This window comes from Ascaphus truei, chromosome 4 (genome assembly GCF_040206685.1).
Source record: "Ascaphus truei isolate aAscTru1 chromosome 4, aAscTru1.hap1, whole genome shotgun sequence".
Taxonomy (NCBI): Eukaryota; Metazoa; Chordata; class Amphibia; order Anura; family Ascaphidae; genus Ascaphus; species Ascaphus truei.
In genome coordinates this window covers 395,805,926-395,825,966 of record NC_134486.1, presented here as the reverse complement: position 1 = coordinate 395,825,966, position 20,041 = coordinate 395,805,926, and the positions used below count along the sequence as shown (strand labels likewise).

Genomic DNA, 20,041 nt, shown 5'->3' with positions numbered 1-20,041 from the left:
AAAGGTTCCGTTCCTGCAGGCATTTTTAACACTAAAATACACCAAATATTTTATGCAGGCAAAAAGATATGCAGCACACACATACATTATATAGTGTATATACTGTATTATATATATAATATAACATAATAAATAATATATTATATAGTATAATATAATATTATATAGTATTATATATATACGCTCTTAGGACGCTTTGCAACGTTGTTTATGTGAATGTGTATATATCTATACACACATACACAATGTTGCAAAGCGTCGTAAGAGCGTTGGATAAGCCATTTTGGCGTTGTAAAAATGAATATAGGTATGCATTGCATAGCGTTGGATAAGCCATTCGTTGTAAAGCGAAGCGTTGTAAAACGAGGACTGCCTGCATAACAGTCTTTGCGGGGAGTGTGGCTGCTGCAGGGCCAGGATAAAGAAAACAAATACTATTGATGTATGTATGGATGAATAGAATTCTTCAGCAGGTCTACATCGGAAAAGCGTCACTGAACTGGTATAGTCATAAACACGCGAGATTGGGACATTCCTGAGGAATGCCTTTATCAACTGTTCCAGACAAATGTTTGTTTTTACAGATAATGTTACCTTGCGGTCCATGGTGACGAACTGCTTGAGCTGGTCAAAGTCAGACGGGGTGATATAAGTACGGTCCGGGTTCTTGCGGAGTGACGTGTACGGATCGTCTGGGATTTCCTCAGAGGGGTTTACTTCGATGCCCTGGCTTTCCAGAAATTCCTATTCAAGCCAAGCAAGGAAATCTGTTCTGTTAGTTAGATTTAAATAAAGTTGGGCTGGGCAAAATTCTCATGCTGTGCACCCCTCCAAAAGGATTTAAACTTGTTTAAAGGGTATGAACAAGGCACAGGAGCGAAGCATATTTCGGAGAAAGAGAAGTTCTAGAACAAGGGTGGCAAACTACAGTCCTCAAGGGCCACCAACAGGCCAGGTATTGGGGATATCCCTGCTTCAGAACAGGTGGCTCAGTCGATTGAGTCACCTATGCTGAAGCAGGGATAACCTGAAAACCTGACTTGTTGGTGGCCCTTGAGGACTGGAGTTATCTACCCTTGTTTTAGAACAAGAGGTGATGCTCTGAAGTTGCTGAGTGGAAGGCTCAGGGGAAATGCCAGGAAATACTTCTTCATGGGACGTAGGAGAGGAGTGGAGATGATAGGAGAGGAGTGGAGATGATAGGAGAGGAGTGGAGATGATAGGAGAGGAGTGGAGATGATAGGAGAGGAGTGGAGATGATAGGAGAGGAGTGGAGATGATAGGAGAGGAGTGGAGATGATAGGAGAGGAGTGGAGATGATAGGAGAGGAGTGGAGATGATAGGAGAGGAGTGGAGATGATAGGAGAGGAGTGGAGATGATAGGAGAGGAGTGGAGATGATAGGAGAGGAGTGGAGATGATAGGAGAGGAGTGGAGATGATAGGAGAGGAGTGGAGATGATTGATGATATCTTTAGAGGAATAAGAGAATTATGTATGGTAGTTAACTAGACACTGTACTCTGCTTTAAAGGTACTTGTCACCGTTTCTTGTTTGCACTCCCGATGTCAACTTCAGCCTCTTTTTCTCAAATACAAATAATGAATGGCATGTGCCACAATTGAACAGATAGTAGCACCTTGTCACTTAAGTGACATTTATCTGATAGAAATGGTTTTATGACATTTTAATCTACCTGGGTGAATTGGTCACAGTTGACAATGCAAAATGTCCTCCCGTACAAGGTGATGTTAATGCCCACGTTGAGGTCCTTCCAGTGGTAGTGATCTCCCGCGTCATTCTTGGGGTGTCTCTGGCGCTTGATGAAAGCGCCTTGAGGAATACCAGAGTTCTCCAAATGAGGCTCTATGACGGATATACTGTCGTCCTCCAGATAGTAATACACAGACACCTTACGGACTCTGTAATGTTCATCGGGGGAGGTGGGAACAGTCTCTTGGAAGAAGGCATCAAACTTTAGCACCTGCAGTGTGTGGGGATGGAAAATGACAACCATTATATCACGTGTTGCATTGCACCTGCATAATAAATGTACACAAATGTGAGACAAATGTGAAACAAATCACATCAAGTAAAATGAGTTGGGATGGAGAAATGTTATATAAACTGTGTTTAACTTTGTGTCCTCTCGCTTTGCTGCCTCTGACCCTGTGGCATAAAAGCAAGGATAAAGATATTGCCGCCGATAACAGGGGGCACCCATAGAAATTGGGCCACACCACTGATTTTTATAATGTCTTTGTTGTGACAAGAATACAGTTTTTGAGTTTGATGCTTAACCCCCTTTTTTTCCTTGGCAGCTGCTATCCTGAGTGTGTGATAGGTATAAGACAAGATTCAGTCCTGGCTTTCCAGTCTGATTTTCTATCTAGCTCAATGCAGAGAACGAAATAAATCTTAAAATAGGAATTATCCCGGTTTGTTTGTATTGCTCTACTATATCTAGTGAGAGAATAAGTAATATACAAATTTGGAACTTTCTTACAAAAACGTATGTTTTCTTGTTGGGCTAATCACGTCTCCCTATTGTCAGGTCACCAACGTTGCAGAGAGCCAGGAACTGAGTTAAAAACCATAACTCTGTAAATACCAGGAAATATACCTTCAAAAGGTAATCTGTGAATCTCCACCCAAAACAACACATTGTGTTAATGTGGCCTTTTAACAGACTTTTTTTATTTTCTATGAAAATTTCATTTTTTCTTCTATAGAAAATTAATTTTATTTAAGTTGTAAAACTCCAGAAATATCTGCTTTATTTGTATTCTTTTTACAGAGATTGTATTTAGTTTTAATCAGTAGTCCAGTGATATCTGTCTGCACAGTATACAGTATGGGGAGTTATTTATCAGAAAGTAATGATTTTGCTCTCTTGGTTAAAGATATTTTAGAGACTCGAACAGCAGGGAATTTCAATTATTTTTCAGCATTAAAATCACGGTGGAAGGCTTGATCTGTTTTCCCACAACAATGATTTGTCATTGAAGCGCGTGTTTTCCTGGCGGTCCCAGTTTATCATGTTCTGATTAGGAAAAAGGAGAGCGATTGGGATTGCAAACTCAAAACACTGCATCGTGTGGCTTATTTGCCATTGACTGCAATGTGGTTATACTTTGTCATATATAAATGTTACCTTTGACTATTCTTACTCTATGGCACAGTAAGTTCTCCTTTAGGGAACTTACCTTAACCGCAGGTAACATCACATTAATGCTAACACAGTATTCACTAAAGTAATTACCATGATGTTAAGTAAGGTTAACGTTATGTTAAAAGCCCAGCGTTAATATTAACAACGGTTAGTGAAAATGATATGCCAGTATCATAGGCATAAGCTATCCATTAACCTGTTAATATTAAGCGGAGGAATAACGTTATGTTAAATAAATAATAGGTAAACTTGGCGTTAGCTATGACTTATTACCAAGTGAATACCTACAATAGTAGGTAATAGTGCATGGACTTTTTTGTGCTTTGAAATATAGAAACCACTTAGTAGCCCAAGTCGCCAGATAGCCATGGGCAACCCATGACTAGCTGATCACTAAGGGCTAATATAAAGCTCAAACTACACCAACTACCCCCTTTGCCTAACTACCCTTGCCTACCAGAGGCTGGTAAGGTTAACGTTTACTCTACAGGCTAGTGAGGAGACACGGCAAACAACATTGAAGATGGACCTTCAATTACGATGGATACTATTAGATGGATGAATACATAAAATCCTCTAACTTCTCCCTAATCCAGACCCTTTACTACCTCACTCTATATCCCAGAGATGGAGATAGGGAAAGCATTAAGAGGAAGGGGGCACACATAAGATATAGGATTCCTGTGGGGAAGGAAGAGAACCATTATCATAGAGACAAAGTCATTAATTGCATGTCACTATCTGACCCAAAATGTCAAAGCCTCCCATGGATGGCTGATTAGAAAAGCACAGTAATAAAAAATATTAGCATTCACTTATGATTTATTATGTATATATGATGCACAAGTATTAGTATTATAAACTGTATATATGGTCCTACTCTAGAACTCATTTTTTTTTTATCGGATAACAGCCTTCCTAACATCATTACATCGGACATGATCACAACAGTCTGGCATTACATTTTACCTTTTTGTCAAAAGCCACATGAGCTGGGATGAAATCAGATGGCGGGGCTTGCTTGGCTTGCCCATAAGTCAGAGTAGGCCGTTTGTTGGACAACTCATCCAGTTCAGCCTGTGACAACTGGTTGACTGTGATGGGATCCCGTCCGATTCCTACTGTTGGGAGCAGAGGGCGAGTGTAGCCATTCTTGTACGTCAATGTCTGTGAACGTTGGTAAGCGGTTTTCTGAAGCAAGAAGAGTAAAATGTGTTTCAGTACTACACAGTACATGTGAAATTATATGCAATTTGCGTGGTCAAATACATATATATCTGCATATATATCTATCTGCATTTCCAAGATTGGTCTTCAATTTTTATAACTAGAATACTGTACACCTGAAGTGCAAATGTTACTTAATTTCTTAACATATATATATATAGATAGATATTGCATATTTGCTTTGCTGTGGAGGGTTTTTGTCACTTTTTTTACTCACCATAACTTAACTCAGTATTATGGTTGGCCCATCCTTTAGCTTCTTTGCATACCCAGTTAATCAACCCCACACTGATGAGACCCATTAAGGTCGAAACGGCTGTCTGTGGGTGGTTTTCTGGGTATGCACCTTAACCCTGGCTGTGCTCAAAGCTGTGACCATGCAGCAAGCTTAAGCCTATAGGGAACCATGTTAAAAATGGTTTTTGAAGCAAAAAGTGGCACTGTGTGCTCATTTGCATGTCATTTCCCAGAATCCCTTGCTGCAGTGGAAGTGCTGTGTGCTGGGTGATAATGGGGAAAGGCGGGGTTGCAGACCTGCCTAAGACATGCAGATGAGCATACAGTTGTATTTACATTTGCATATATATATATATATATATAGATTTCAGTACAGACAAAAGACAGTGACACCTTTCCATAGACATTGCATCCACCTACAAAAAGGTTAAGAAATTAAGTAACATCTGCACTTCAGGTGTATTCTAGTTATACAAATTGAAGACCAATCTTGGAAATGCAGATAGATGGATGGATGTCCAAGAACCAAAATTTTGCAACTGCAAAAGTCATTGCTACTCTTAAGACTATGTCCATACAGCCTTCAACTGCGCGGAGGCGTGCGCGTGCGTGACGTCACCCGCGTGAAGCGGGTGCGTTTTATGGACATGGTAGACGCGCCGTGGTGGGGGCATGTCTTGGGGTGTGCCTGTGACGTCACAGAGCTGGTTTGCCCTCATTGGGCAAATCGCTCACGTGACCTGCCCGTCGCGCCAAGAAATCAGTTTCAACTGATTCCTCTCGCACCGCGCGCCCCCTCCTGCTGTCGCCCACGCGGTCTATGGGTACAATCAATGCCTTAAGGCAATGTGATCGCCTCGCGCGCTGACACCTCCGCACGGTCTTCAGCAGCATGAACGCAGCCTTAGACTTAAATCTGGATGCTTCATAGTAATTCCGACAAGCATCTTCCCTCTCCCCCTTCAAGGCCTATCTTAAAGCCCACCTCTTTAACGAAGATATCCGTAGCTCCAAAATACTCACCCCTTGTGTACTCACTTACCATAACCCCCTCCTACTATTTCTCCAAGGGGCAGATCCTCAGACGTTCATTAAATATTTTATCGCTACGTTACCACCATTTATCGTGTCGATACCCGTAACACACATCCACAAAGGTGACGTGCGTTACGATACCCTTGCGTTAACGCAAAAAATATGTAATCTATAAATTTTACCGGACATCTGGCGTACACATATGCACATGAGCCATTCGCCTAACAACGCAGATCCTCAAACCGCCGTTCATGTTAGCACATGGAAAGAACGTTAGGATAATTAGGTCGCACCAAAACCTGCCGTTACCCACATCCAGACCATGATTATCACAGCGTTATTTCTGGGAATAGCCTACAAGCACTGTACTGAGTGTAACCCCTCCTTACCCGGCACCAAAGGAGTGATACATCATATAGTGAATGTACAGTGGTTCCCTGTCTCTCTTCATACCTTCTCGGGGTCATGGACTTGGTGCAGGCTGGGCATGTCAGTAGCGATGTTAAAGGATGGGCGCCACATTCACACTTGACATCTTACATACTTCTTCTTTGGGTGCCCGTATACTGCTCCGACAACTGCATGTCCCTACCTCCCGCTCCGACAACTGCATGTTTAACCGTAGGACATTTAAAGATGGTGCGTCAGAGTGGCTTGTCTAGGCAGTGTAGCGGTCCCGCGAGGGACGTTTAAACATGCATTTGTCTGGTGTGGCGCGGCAGTCGGCCTCTGGAGAGGACACATGGTGGAGTGTTCCGGCAGCGGAAACACCGGCTGCGTTTCGGTCGCGGCCAAACGACCTAGACCGCCTGGGCAGGGACTATGTCTGTAAAAATGCCTACGGGCCGCGATCCACACACTGCATTGTAATTGTGAAACGTTTTGAGTCAGATTAGAAGAAAAGCACTATATGACGTTATTATTATTATTATTATTAATGATGATCATGATTACTTTGCATGCAGAGCTAACCATTTTGATGGCTGGCAAAAATCTGATCACTAAAATAAAAAAAAAGCTGTGTGTGCTGTGCACGCGCATAGTAAGTGAAACTTCTTTGACTTTTGTCACAGAAATTGTATTTGTATTGGTGATGTTTTAATTAAAAATCAAAATACAATTTCATTGACAAAACGCAAATAAATTTGACTTAGAACATGCGTACACATCCCTTGTATTTGCACTAAGCGTGAATTCCTCGTGTGTGTGTGTGTGCGTGACTGTGTGTGTGTGCGTGTGACTGTGTGTGTGCGTGTGACTGTGTGACTGTGTGACTGTGCGTGTGACTGTGTGACTGTGCGTGTGACTGTGTGACTGTGTGTGTGTGCATGTGACTGTGTGTGTGCGTGTGACTGTGTGACTGTGTGACTGTGCGTGTGACTGTGCGTGTTACTGTGTGACTGTGTGTGACTGTGCGCGTGACAGTGCGTGTACGCGTGACAGTGCACGGTGCACGTGACAGTGCGTGTGCACGCGACTGACTGTGTGCGCGACTGACTGTGTGCGCGACTGACTGTGTGCGCGACTGACTGTGTATGTGTGCGTGTGTGTGTGTGCGTGTGACTGTGCGTGTGCGTGTGTGTGTGACCGTGTGCGTGCGTGTGACCGTGTGACGTATGCGCAGCCCCCCTGCACCTCACACATCCCCCTAACCTATTCACAGTCAGTGTGTGTGTGTATGTGTCAGTCAGTGTGTGTGTGTGTGTGTGTGTGTGTGTGTGTGTGTGTGTGTGTGTGTGTGTGTGTGTGTGTGTGTGTGTGTGTGTGTGTGTCAGTCAGTGTGTGTGTATGTGTCAGTGTGTGTGCATGTGTGTCAGTCAGTGTGTATGTGTGTCAGTCAGTGTGTGTGTGTGTATGTGTGTCAGTCAGTGTGTGTGTCTGTGTGTGTATACTGTATATGTATGTGTGTGTGTCTGTCACTGTATGTGTGTCTCTCTTTCTGTGTCCTGCCCCCTCTCTCCTGACTCCCCCCCCCCCCCCTCAAAGGCAGGCAGAGCTGCGGACTCGCGGCGGCTCTGCCTGAGACTCTCCTCCTCCCCTCACACCCCCCCCCCCCCTCACAGACAGGCAGAGCTGCGGACTCGCGGCGGCTCTGCCTGAGACTCTCCTCCTCCCCTCCCCCCCCCCCCCCCCCTCACAGACAGGCAGAGCTGCGGACCCGCGGCGGCTCTGCCTGAGACTCTCCTCCCCCCCCCTCACAGACAGGCAGAGCTGCGGACCCGCGGCGGCTCTGCCTGAGACTCTCCTCCCCCCCCCCCCTCACAGACAGGCAGAGCTGCGGACCCGTGGCGGCTCTGCCTGAGACTCCTACTCCCCTCACAGACAGGCAGAGCTGCGGACCCGCGGCGGCTCTGCCTGAGACTCTCCTCGCCCCTCCCACCCCCCGGCGAGACGCGGCAGCACCGGGCAACGGGCAGATACCTAATAAAGGCCCCCCCCTCCGGAAGTGCTGCGTGGGCAGAGGCAGTATCGGCGGGGAAAGGGGGGCAGCGCGTCATCGTCAGCAGGAGCTGGCTTCGAGGGGAGCGCTGCAGCGATCCCCTTCTGATGGTGCTGTGGGGAACGCAGCTCACTCTACCCCCCTCCCCCCCATTCCATGCCTCGCCCGGGGGAGGTCAGCAGGAGTGGCGGCAATTAAATTTTGAGGGCTGCCGCCGCCGCATGTCAGCGGGTGGGGGGAGCAGAGCTCGTTAGGAGCTGCGGCGGCGGATACCCTCCATGATCCCTGGGCTCCTCTCCTCGACCCCGGCGGCGCTCAGTCAGCGGGACGCAGGAAAGCGGAGGTAGGGAGGAGAGAGGCTGCGCGGCATGGCAGCGGCCGTTAGGAGCGGCGGCTATCGCCGCCGCATATGTCACGGTGTGTGGGGGGTGTGGGGCTGGGGGGGGTGGGGGGGTGATTAGGAGCGGCGCCGGCGGCTATCGCCGCCGCCGCCGCATCTGATTTGTGGAGCGGGTGTGATGTCAGTGTTGGGGTTGGGCTGAGCCAGAACACAGCCCGGCCTCAACTGCCAGCACTGACGTCACATCCGTTTCATTTCTGTCTCCACAATTCTTTTTTGCCCCATCACGAATGAGGTGCCACTAAGGAAGTTTCACTTCAAAAACTTGAATCAATGATTTGTAAAAACCCCTCTATAGCAGGAGTGGCCAACTCCAGTACTCAAGGGCCACCAACAGGTCAGCTCTTAAAGATATCCCTTCTTCAGCACACCGTGCCACTGATTGAGCCACCTGTGCTGAAGCAGGGATATCCTTAAGACCTGACCTGTTGGTGGCTCTTGAGGACTGGAGATGGACATCCCCTGCTCTAGAGCATTTGTTTTCCATGGAAAAGCTGAACTTTTTTAAAAATAAGTGGCGTAGGCCAGCTCCATTTAAACCCAACTAAACATCCTGCTGCGCTTAGTTCACATCTGTCCCAGGTGGGGCTGCCCCTTGAATTCAGGTCACTGGCCCCCCCGTAAGACCCCATTGCCCTTACATTTGAAGGGCCCCTGGTGTTTAAATGGCTGGTTTTGGTGCTCCCTTGTCCGGTAGGTTGGTGCCCCCAGCATTGCGGGTGCTGCGGGGTCACTTACCGTGGGGTCTCTGAACGTGTTGCCGGGCAGGAAGGGCAGTCCATGGACAGGGTGAGAGGCCATGTTTGCGGTGGCTTTAATACCTGGCCGTGTCTCAATGTGACCTCTCTGCTATCTCTAAGTGTGTCTGTATATTTCTGTGCCTTTTCTCTGCCCTATTCCCCCCTCTCACCCTTTCTCTCTCCTTCTTTCTATCCCCCCTCCTCCTATACCCCCCTTTTCCCCTGGTCTCTCTCTTTGCACCTCTGTCTCCTTCCTCTCCACTTGTATCTACCTCTCTCCCTTTCTTCTCCCTCCCTCTCCCACCTATTGCTATTTGTCTGTCTGTCTGTCTGTCTGTCTGTCTGTGTCTCTCCTCTCCCTCTGAGACTCCTCTATATCTCCCCTCTCTCTGTGACTCCTTATCTCTCTCCCCCCTCTCTGTGACTCTTTCTCCCCTCTCTGTGACTCCTCTCTCTTCCCCCTCCTATCCCCTCTCTGTGGCTCCTCTCTCTCCCCTCTCTGTGACCCCTCTCGGTGACTCCTCTCTCTTCCTCCTCTCCCCTCTCCCCTCTCTGTGGCTCCTCTCTCTCCCCTCTCGGTGACTCCTCTCTCTTCCTCCTCTCCCCTCTCCCTCCTATCCCCTCTCTGTGACTCTCTTGATTATCTCTGTCTCTCTCTCTTGTATCTGTCTCTTGCCATCGTTCTCCGTCTCCAGGCAACAAGAAGATCGCGCGCCGTCTCCGTCTCCAAGGTAACAGTCAACAACAGCACGCGCTCTGACCCCGCCTCCTCCATGGCAGGGGGTTCATGCGCGAATCTCTGTCTGCGCGAGAGCTCGCATCCCAGAGCAGCGCGAGGCGGTGTAGCAGCTGTCACTCAAGTGTTCTAGCAGAGAGAGAAAGCAAAACCCCGCCACCTGAGTGCGTGCAGCCTGTGTGGGTGATGCAGTGTCTGAATGCAGAGCTCACAGGCTTGTGCTGAGGGGCATACAGGGGCAGCAACTAAATATTTTGGAGCATATTTTTCAAGACAAAAGTAGTGCAATTCTGGGGCAAAAAGTCGGCATCATATGGTGATAATTTATCAAAGTCACCCGGCTGCAAAATCAGGGCAAACCTGTCACCAAAAAGTACCAGCTACATCAAACAATAACATCGTATTGGTTTCATTGTGGGATGTTCTATAATAAATCTGGTGCAGTTTATTTGCCCCACTTTTGCCACGGTGTGACTTTGAGAATTGAAAATTGCCATTTAGTGGAGCAGGAACGCACGGGAGCTCTGCTCCCTTTAGCAGCCGGAAATGTGCTCCGGAAATGTGCTCCGGAAATTCTGCAGCACTCTGCCTCTCACCGCCCCTGTCCCTGTATTATAGCTTGTGCGCGCGTGCATGACGTGCGCGTGACTAGGAGGTATGGCCATGATGTCACAAGGGAAGGCCTCACTGTGATTGGCTCACAGTGTCACGTGCCACGGCAGCCGCTGGAAAAGTCAAATTTCTTTGTCTTTCCACACAGCTGCTGCACCAACGCTCTCTGCCGTGCGCGTCTGCACTAGATACACTGTAATAGGGAGACAGGTATTTCTCATTGATGCGCGCACGTGCTTACGCTAATACAGGCCCAACTGTGGAGTGTGTTTGCAGTGTTTATCAGTGTAACTTGAATTTATTTTGGAGGTTTTATTTTGGAGGTTTGGGGCAGGCCGAGCTGCGATTTGGGGCCAGCTCGAGTTGCGGTTTGGGGTAGGATGAGTTGCAGCTTGGGACAGGCTGAGTTGGGACAGGCCGAGTTGCGGCTTGGACAGGCTGAGTTACAGTTTGGGGCAGGCTGAGTTGGGACAGGCCGAGTTGCGGCTTGGGGCAGGCAGAGTTGGGGCAGCCGAGTTGAGGTTTGGGGCAGGCCGAGTTGAGGTTTGGAGCAGGCTGAGTTGTGGCTTGGGCAGGCTGAGTTGTGGCTTGGGCAGGCTGAGTTGAGGTTGGGGGCAGGCAGAGTTGCGGCTTGGGGCAGGCCGAGTTGTAGTTGGGGGCAGGCCGAGTTGTAGTTGGGGGCAGGCCGAGTTGAGGTTTGTGGCAGGCCGAGTTGAGGTTTGTGGCAGGCCGAGTTGTAGTTTGGGGCAGGCCGAGTTGTGGCAGGCTGAGTTGTAGTTTGGGGCAGGCCAAGTTGAGGTTTGTGGCAGGCTGAGCTGAGGTTTGGGACAGGCCGAGTTGCAATTTGGGACAGGCCAAGCTGTGGTTTGGGGCCAGGCCGAATTGCGGTTTGCGGCAGGCCGAGCTGAGGTTTGGGAGCAGGCTGAGTGGCTGTTTGGGACAGGCCAAGCTGTGGTTTGGGGCCAGGCCGAATTGCGGTTTGCGGCAGGCCGAGCTGAGGTTTGGGAGCAGGCTGAGTGGCTGTTTGGGACGGGCCCCTTCTCCGCTGAAGGAGCGGCTCAGTGAGTAAAGACAGTGACTCTGAAAACAATGAGATTGAGTTTGAAGCAGGGGAGTCTGGTTCAAATCCTGGTGTCAACACCTTGTGACCTTGGGAAAGTCTGTGGCTCAGTGTAAGAAATATTTAATGTTTCTATAAAGTATAGAGAAATATCATTCTGATTTCAAGCTGTTGATCCACTACAATTTCTGCTGAGTGTGTGAGAAAGACTGAGGAAATGTTTGTCAAGACGTCTTTCTCTTATGTTTGTTGGTTTCCTGGATAGACAATGCAAGCATCGGCAACAGAAGTTTTTTTACACACCGCCAGTTCCACTTATTGTCTTACAAAACAAGGAAGAAGAAAGTCTACAACAAAGATGTACTTCCTACTGATAGAATAGGATTCTTGTTATCTACATGACACAAGACTAGCCTTACTGATAAAAGCATGTCATCAGCGGATATTATATGTTCATGGTCAACAGCAACATCTACATGAGCTGACAGTGCAACTACAATTTCACCCTGAAATATGGCCCCCTGAATGTGGGGGCCGATACCCTATCCAGACGACCGGGGCTGGCCGCAACCCCCGACGACGATCAATGGGAAGAAATCCCTGGCCCTGGGATGCGGGCTCTGTGCTGCACCACAGCCATAGTGAATGATCAAGTAGCCTTCTCCGAATTAAGGGTAGCGGATTCTTTAGGGTGTGCGTCCAAAGCCATCCCGGATGCGTACCGGGACCCCAGCGGCATGCACATCACCCCTGACAAGATGATATCCTGGAAAGACATGGTGCGTTATCAAGTTCGTGACCCGATAGCCGGCGCCATCCGCCACGCTATCCAGAGAAACCGTAATGATCTACTCAAACACGCCCCAGGCGATGTGGGAGGTATTCTGATGCGAGAAGCAGATACATTTGAAATACGGGACAATTTATTACACCGGGTTGTGGAATATCATAACCATCCAAGTAGGCGGCAGCTGGTTCTACCTAAAATGTTACAATACTTGGTGTTACGGTCATTACATGATGAACATGGCCATTTGGCCGTCGACAAAACCTTTGGACTGGTGAGAGATCGATTCTTCTGGCCAAAAATGAGGGAGGCCGTGGAGCATCATTGTCGACGGTGTAGCCGATGCATGCAACGCAAAACACTGCCCACCAGGGCCGCTCCAATGGGTCATTTGAAAAGTACGGGTCCCATGGACTTAGTATGCATGGACTTCCTGTGTATTGAGCCGGATAGCAGGGGGATCTGAAATGTGCTGGTTATCACCGATCATTACACGAGATATGCGCAAGCCTTCCTGACAAAAGACCAAAAGGCCATCACAGTAGCCAAGGTGCTGTGGGAAAAATACTTCATACAATATGGGCTTCCCCACCGACTACATTCTGATCAGGGCAGAGACTTTGAAAGCAAACTTATACGGGAATTACTAAAGATCTTGCACATCACCAAATCACGAACCACCCCGTACCACCCTGAAGGGGATGCATTGCCTGAACGGTTCAATCGCACTTTACTGGACATGCTGGGCACCTTGACGGGGGTGCAAAAGACTGAGTGGAGTAGACATGTGGAAACGCTAGTACACGCCTACAACTGTACCAGACATGAATCTACCGGATTTTCGCCCTACTTCCTGATGTTCGGAAGGGAAGCCCGACTGCCAGTAGACATACGGCTGAGGGTCTCCACTGATGGAGTTCATAATGCCACTCACTTCAAATATGTACAGGGACTACAAGAGAACCTGCAACAGGCCTATCAGCAAGCTGAAAGATCTACAGAAAAGCTGAATGCTGGTAACAAGAGACGTTATGACCATAAGGTCAAACATCGGGACATTCAGCCGGGGGATGCGGTACTTCTCCGCAACTTGGGAGTACCTGGAAAACACAAATTGGCTGACCGGTGGAGAGAAGGAGTCTATGAAGTAGAGTCGCAGATGCCTGGCCTCCCGGTCTATCGTATCAAGGACTCGGAGGGTCGGGTAAAGGTATGGCATAGAAACCATTTGCTTCCTATCCCGCAAGTGGGGGAGGATGAAGCCGAACTACCCGCTACTTCATTGGATGGAGAGACGACCCAGGGTGAGGGTGGTTCAGAGACTGACAAAAATATGACTTATGAGGACCCACAGGAGGGACTCTCTCAAAGGGGCCCTCAGAAGCAGCGAGCATCTCATGGAGCTACAGGTAAAGAGCTCGGCAAGCAAACGCCCAATACGGTGGTCCTCGAGAATTCTACTTTGGACCCGCAGAGTCCATGTTTTTTGCCTTTCAATGATCATGCAGAGACTGTAACTCCCACAAGGGAAGAGGCCGAGCCTCAGGACTGTGATAGTCATTCTCCCGAGGGAGTGACTGAAGAACAATTAAGACGAAGTCAGAGAGTTGGGCAGCCTCCAATGAGGATGACCTATGACCAATTCGGGGCACCCCATTATGAGGCTCAGCAGTGGGCTCGCAACCGAGTAAAGTCAGTTATCGTTATGTTCAGTGAGATGTATAACCTTATATAGAGTGTGAAATGTATCGTTTACGTATTCATGCATTTTTATTATATAATCGTTGTGCCAGTTGATGTTCTAGTATTCCAAGCGGGGACGTTGGAGTCCACAGGGGGGAGTTTGTTGCCAGGCTCCCCAGACTCATCCCTATCGCTGTATGCGCAGGGACGGTTGCAGCGAGTGCAGGAAGCGCTCCGACGTACCGGAGGCTCCGCAGTTACCCGAGCAATCAGGGCGCCGCCATGTTGGGTGCTCGCAAAAGCCCAGCAGGCCGTGGAGGTGGCGATGGAGCAGAGGTCGCGCATGCGCAACCAGAGGTTGCAAAGCCGCGAGAGAGGAGCGGCTCCTATAGGGTGGAGCGCACGGGACTACGAGTCCCAGCAGGCATAGCGAGACCAGGTGACACCAGGGAGCCTATAGGGTGGCCAGGATATCGGGAAGGAGGTTAGAGGTTGCGCAGGGTTGCATGCTTGGCAGAACCGAGCGGGAGGAGGAAGGAGAAGGAGCTCTACATGTGGGAAGGCCAGTAGCCCCTACACTAGGCCGTATACCTCTGCCCAGTTAGGCCCTGAGTCCCTGTAGACTGGAGCAGAAATAGGGACCGGCCCTCAGTTAGGTTACAGCTCCCTTTAGTGCCACTGGAGGACTTTAACCACAGAGACAGTTCAATTATCAAGCCAGAGGTCTGGGCTCAGACCTCAACAGCCGCAGCAACAGCCGACCGGGTGGAATCGCCCCAGAAGGTAGTCCTGGAAAGCATCCGTCGTCTGACCCTTTGTGAAGTTCCTTGGCAGGCCCGGGCGCTGGAGCGCTCGGCAGGTAACGTCATCAAGTGCACCAACTATACCATATATCTATATCAGGACATAGTGGCTGCGCAGTCACACACACACATATCTCCCTTGAGGGTGGGGGAACACTGAGTGTGGGTATTGGACACTGGGTGGGGTAACCCGGTGAAGGGGGTAGCATCCTGCGAGACGCAGTAGTTAGTGTCTCCTCTAGGGAGGGACACCTGTTTATCATATGCATACTTATGGTTGCGTTAGTAAAGTCATTGGTTATTTTACATGCTGTGTGTGTGGAGTGATATATATTTGTCCTGCGAGGAACCACTACCCCTCTGGTGGGAGCCATCGCAGGTGGAGGCGCTGCACCAAGTAAGAGGTTATCAATATTTCTACGAGTGCCCCAGGCTCTCCGTGGCGGAGGCTCAGGCCCTGCGAGCCAACAGGTCACACAGCATTGGTAGCGTACTGTATTTACTAGGAAACAGGGGCTACACCTGGCAGTCAAGAAAATCTCTCCCTAAACATGTCTGTCTGTCTATCTGTCTCCCTCCCTCCCTGTCTGCCTCTCTCCCTCTCTCTCCCTCCCTCTCTCCTCTCTCTCTCAGCCTGTGGCAGGTGCTGATATAGTGTGCAGCCAGTTCTGCTGTGGTTTATCTTCTCCCAGGAGGATCGCTATTATTTGGTTCTCTTCTATATTATGAAAATTCTGTATAAGAGCTGTGAGTTTCTCCAGGTGAGCACTCCTCACTTGAGCGTATTGTGTGCCGCGCAGCAGGAAGTGTGTTTCATCTTCTACCTCTCCTAGCTCACATCGCTGGCACAGTCTCATCTCCTGGGGCGTCCAGTTCTGTCTATGGCCTCGTCCAGGGTTGCTGCTTGCTGGCGGAGGAGCGCTGAGGCGCGCTTCCGCTCAGCACTGAGCCCCTACAGCCGCAATTAGAGCGGCTTTAGTAGGGGCTCGCCTACACTTCCGTAAATGCGCTGAAGCTTAGGTCTTAGCAGATTTTTAAATTTCAGCGCTCGCCGGAGCGCAGAGCCGGTCACGTGAGCGGTTCACCCAATGAGGGCGAACCAGCTCTGTGACGTCACTGGCCCGCCCCCTGACGGCGCGCTGTCTAAGGCCAGGGAAAGCACCCGCTTTCCCTGATCCTCAGCGCGCCTCAGCACGCCAGCGGGGAGCTTGGCCGAGGCCTAAGCCTGCCTGTTTCTCTCACACACCTCTTCTAGCTCACATCGCTGGCACAGTCTCATCTCCCAGGGCTTCCAGTTCTGTCTGTGTTTTCTTGTTTCTATTTCCAGGCTGTGGGCGCTCATTCAGTACTGGCCTAAAGTCTGTCTCTGCTTTGGGTCTTTTACCTTCAGTAGGTAGGGTGCCAGAGTGTATTTTCTCTGTAGGCCGTGGTACGTATCCAGCTTCTGTGAGCGCTGGATAGCATTTCCCGGTGTTTGATGGCACAGGGTTTAGTGAGGAGCTCTTGTTTTTTCATTGCTCTGTAGCAGTCAGACTGTGGATGCCTGTTGTTTAGGTGAGCCCAGAATTTCAGTGCTCTCCTCTGTACAGTGAGGAATAGAGGAAAGTGGCCCAGCTCAGACCTCCTCTCTACTCCTTCCTCTCTCCTCCTTCCTCTCTCTCTCTCTCCCCAACCCCCTCAGTCTCTCCTCTCTCTCTTCCCCCTCGGTCTCTCCTCTCTCTTCCCCCTCAGTCTCTCCTCTCTCTCTTCCCCCTCGGTCTCTCCTCTCTCTCCTGTCTCTCTTCACCCTCGGTCTCGCCTCTCTCCCTCTTCCCCCTCGGTCTCTCTTCTCTTACCCCTCAGTCTTTCCTCCCTCTCTTCCCCATATTTCTCTCCTCTCTCTCTTCCCCATCTTTCTCTCCTCTCTCTCCCCTCTGTCTCTCCTGTCTCTCTTCCCCCTCGATCTCTCCTCTCTCCCTTTTCCCCCCTCGGACTCTTTTCTCTCTCGGTCTCTCCTCTCTCTCTTTCCCCTCTGTCTCCTGTCTCTCTTCCCTCTTGGTCTGTCCTCTCTCCCTCTTCCCCCTCGGTATCTCCTGTCTATCTCTCTTCCCTCTCTGTCTCTCCTCTCTCTCTCTCTTCCCCCTCTGGCTCTCTCTCTCTCCCCCCTCTGCCTCTCTCTCTCTTCCCCTCGGTCTGTGCTCTCTCTCCCCTCTCGATCTCTCCTCTCTCTCTTCCCTCTCAGTGTCTCCTGTCTCTCCTCTCTATTTCCCCTCGGTCTGTCATCTCTCTCTCTTCCCTCTCGATCTCTCCTCTCCCTCTCCCCTCTCAGTGTCTCCTGTCTCTCCTCTCTCTATTTCCCCTCACTTTCTCTGTCTTTTTTTCAACAAATTCCCACATTTCTGAGCAGATTCAAACATTTGCCCATCTTTACTTGTAAGCAAAAGAACACAGTGAAGACAGCAATATTAATGACTAGGTCTTGTTATTTAGTGATAAGACCATTTGCCAACCATCGTCAAAAAATATTTGTTTACCATTGACCTGTAAAAAGTTTACAAATTATTTTTAAATATTGATACACTCACACACACACATCCTGAACCTCAAATAGCGACATCAACAACTGAGTTCATAAGCACTCAGTGTGTGTGTGTATATATATATATATATATATATCCTAGTGACAACTCCATGTTCTATTAATACATTTTATATGCAGTATTGTGATATGGAGCAGGCGCTTCTTTTCTTCTTTGTTTTGTATGTATGTGTGTGTGTGTGTGTGTGTATATATGTATATATATATGTATATATGTATGTATATATATATATATATATATATATATATATATACACACACACACACACACACACACACACACACACACACACACACACACACACACACACACACACACACACATACAAAACAAAGAAGAAAAGAAGCGCCTGCTCCATATCACAATACTGCATATAAAATGTATTAATAGAACATGGAGTTGTCACTAGGATTTGCACTCACATAGTGGGTTAAGACAGAAGACAGCTTTAGTCTCAGTGTTTGTAATGTCCGCGCTATTATCTGTATTTTTAACGTTTCAACCCTTTACTGATGGACTTTCAAGCTTGCACATTACGTACATTGCCATAGCTGCTTTTTACAGATTTAGCCACTTACAATGCTATCGCGCTGACTATTTAAACCTATCGAAGCTGTCAGCCAATGAGCCCCTGAGGAAGTCACTCACGGGACGAAACGTGCCGGGACTTCGTGATGTAGTGACACACAGCGCGGAGGGGCAGACAAAGTGCCGAGAGGTTGCTCTGCTCGTATACCGACCACGGTGTGTCTGGGATGCCGGTCGGGCAGGATTACTATCAGTGGTGCCAGGGAGAATCGGGAGCCCTGCTAAGGACTTTACTGCCCCAGATGAGAATCCCCTAAAGCTTGAGCACTACTGGCACTTATCGTCGGTGGATTATCGCCAGATTCACCCTCCAGCTGGTGACGTAAGCTTACAGCTTGTCTCAATTAAAAGTTTTTTAACCCACTGTGAGTGCAAGTCCTAGTGACTACTCTATGTTCTAGTAATACATGTTATATGCAGTATTGGGCTAAGAAGCTGGCGCTTCTTTTCTTCTTTGTTTTGTAGGTATCCATGTGATCAGGCTACTGTAGATTTACTTACGAAGCCACAGCCTTCTCCATAGCGGACTGTCTTCTGGAACTGGACATTTCATCATAACATTCATTGGGACTGGTTTGATTTAACACATTTCACTTTCTACACCATATACTATCAATATTTATTATTATCATCTTTATAAGGAATCCCGTATTAATATTTTATTCACTTTCATTATCCTCCTATCCCAAACCACTTTCACCAACACACGAAGTTAGCGCTACTAGTGGATTTAACATCGTGGCGAGCTCCTATTGGCCCAAGCAGCACACGTGTGGTACTAGGTGGCGAGTAGATTTTTTGGTGATTTGTCGACCACTGTGTGTGTGTGTGTGTGTGTGTGTTTATATATATATATATATATATATATATATATATATATATATATCCTGAGGTAGGAAAAACAAAAATGTATTTGAAAAAAATCCAAGTGGATAGTTCGGGTATTCTCCAGTGTCACAAAATAGCTGCATACTGATTTTTGTAGCAATAGAAAAGCAGAGGAGGTGAAGTATATATATATATATTCTATTGTTATACAGTATATAATGGTATGATATACATGCTAATGGTAAATACACAGCTCTACTATCTGCTTAATATATTGCCCCCAAATATGTAATGCTGTTCTGTAAGTATAGATAAACAGCAGTAATTGTTGCGGTGAACAGACATCCCGGTTTAGCCGGGACAGTCACGGTTTTTAGTGAGGTGCCCTACCGGTTTGGGTGGGTAGGAGGAGAGCAGAGGTTGGAGCAGATCAGATAAGAACAGCTGTAGCCAGTAGGTTGAGAGCAGGGTTTTGTTGGCTGCTACAGCTTCTGGGCAATAGGTGGCGCTACAGAGCACTCCTGCTTTAAGCTGCTGCTCTATAGATTTCCCGGTTCCGTGTGTGTGTGTGTGTGTGTGTTGGTAAGTGTGTGTGTATGTACAGTATGTGTGTGCTGGTAAGTGTGTGTATTTGTAATGCATATGTGTGTTTCATGCATTATGCGCATGTACATGTTGTATATTTAGTGTTTGTATATGTTGAATGTAAATGTGTATTTGTAGATGGTATGTGTGTTAAACTAATGTTGCATCTTTGGTATGTGTGTATATGGTGTAGTGTTTGTGTGTATATATGAGGAGAGAGAGGATAGAGAGGGAGTGTGGGGGGGGGGGATAGGATGGGGAGGCATTGGGCGGGGTGATAGAGAATAGAGAGGCGGTGGGGATAAAGGATATAGAGGGAGTGGAGGGGGGAGATAGGATGGAGAGGGGGAGAGGATGGAGAGGGGGAGAGGATGGAGAGGGAGGGGGAAGAGGAGGGAGGGGGAAGAGGATGGAGAGGGAGGGGGGGGAGAGGATGGAGAGGATGGAGGGGGAGAGGATGGAGAGGGTAGGAAAGGATGGAGAGGGAGAGTGGGAAAGGATGGAGAGGGAGAGGGGAGAAAGGATGGAGAG

The 20,041-nt window shown here is 48.4% G+C and overlaps 1 protein-coding gene across 2 annotated transcripts in view; it reads right to left on the bottom strand.

The window, feature by feature from the left end:
- Positions 1-9,942, bottom strand: part of EFHC1 (EF-hand domain containing 1) — a 56,552-nt gene extending 46,610 nt beyond the window's left edge. Inside the window, exons 1-4 of one of the 2 annotated variants that reach the window (XM_075598597.1) lie at positions 9,248-9,942; positions 4,140-4,361; positions 1,695-1,982; positions 595-744 (exon numbers count right to left, since the gene is read on the bottom strand). In XM_075598597.1, the coding sequence (XP_075454712.1) occupies positions 595-744; positions 1,695-1,982; positions 4,140-4,361; positions 9,248-9,310 (723 nt within the window). In that variant the 5' untranslated portion in view covers positions 9,311-9,942. The remainder of the gene's footprint in view (positions 1-594; positions 745-1,694; positions 1,983-4,139; positions 4,362-9,247) is intronic. The other variant, XM_075598598.1, reaches the window with a different exon arrangement.
- Between the last annotated feature and the right edge of the window lie 10,099 nt (positions 9,943-20,041).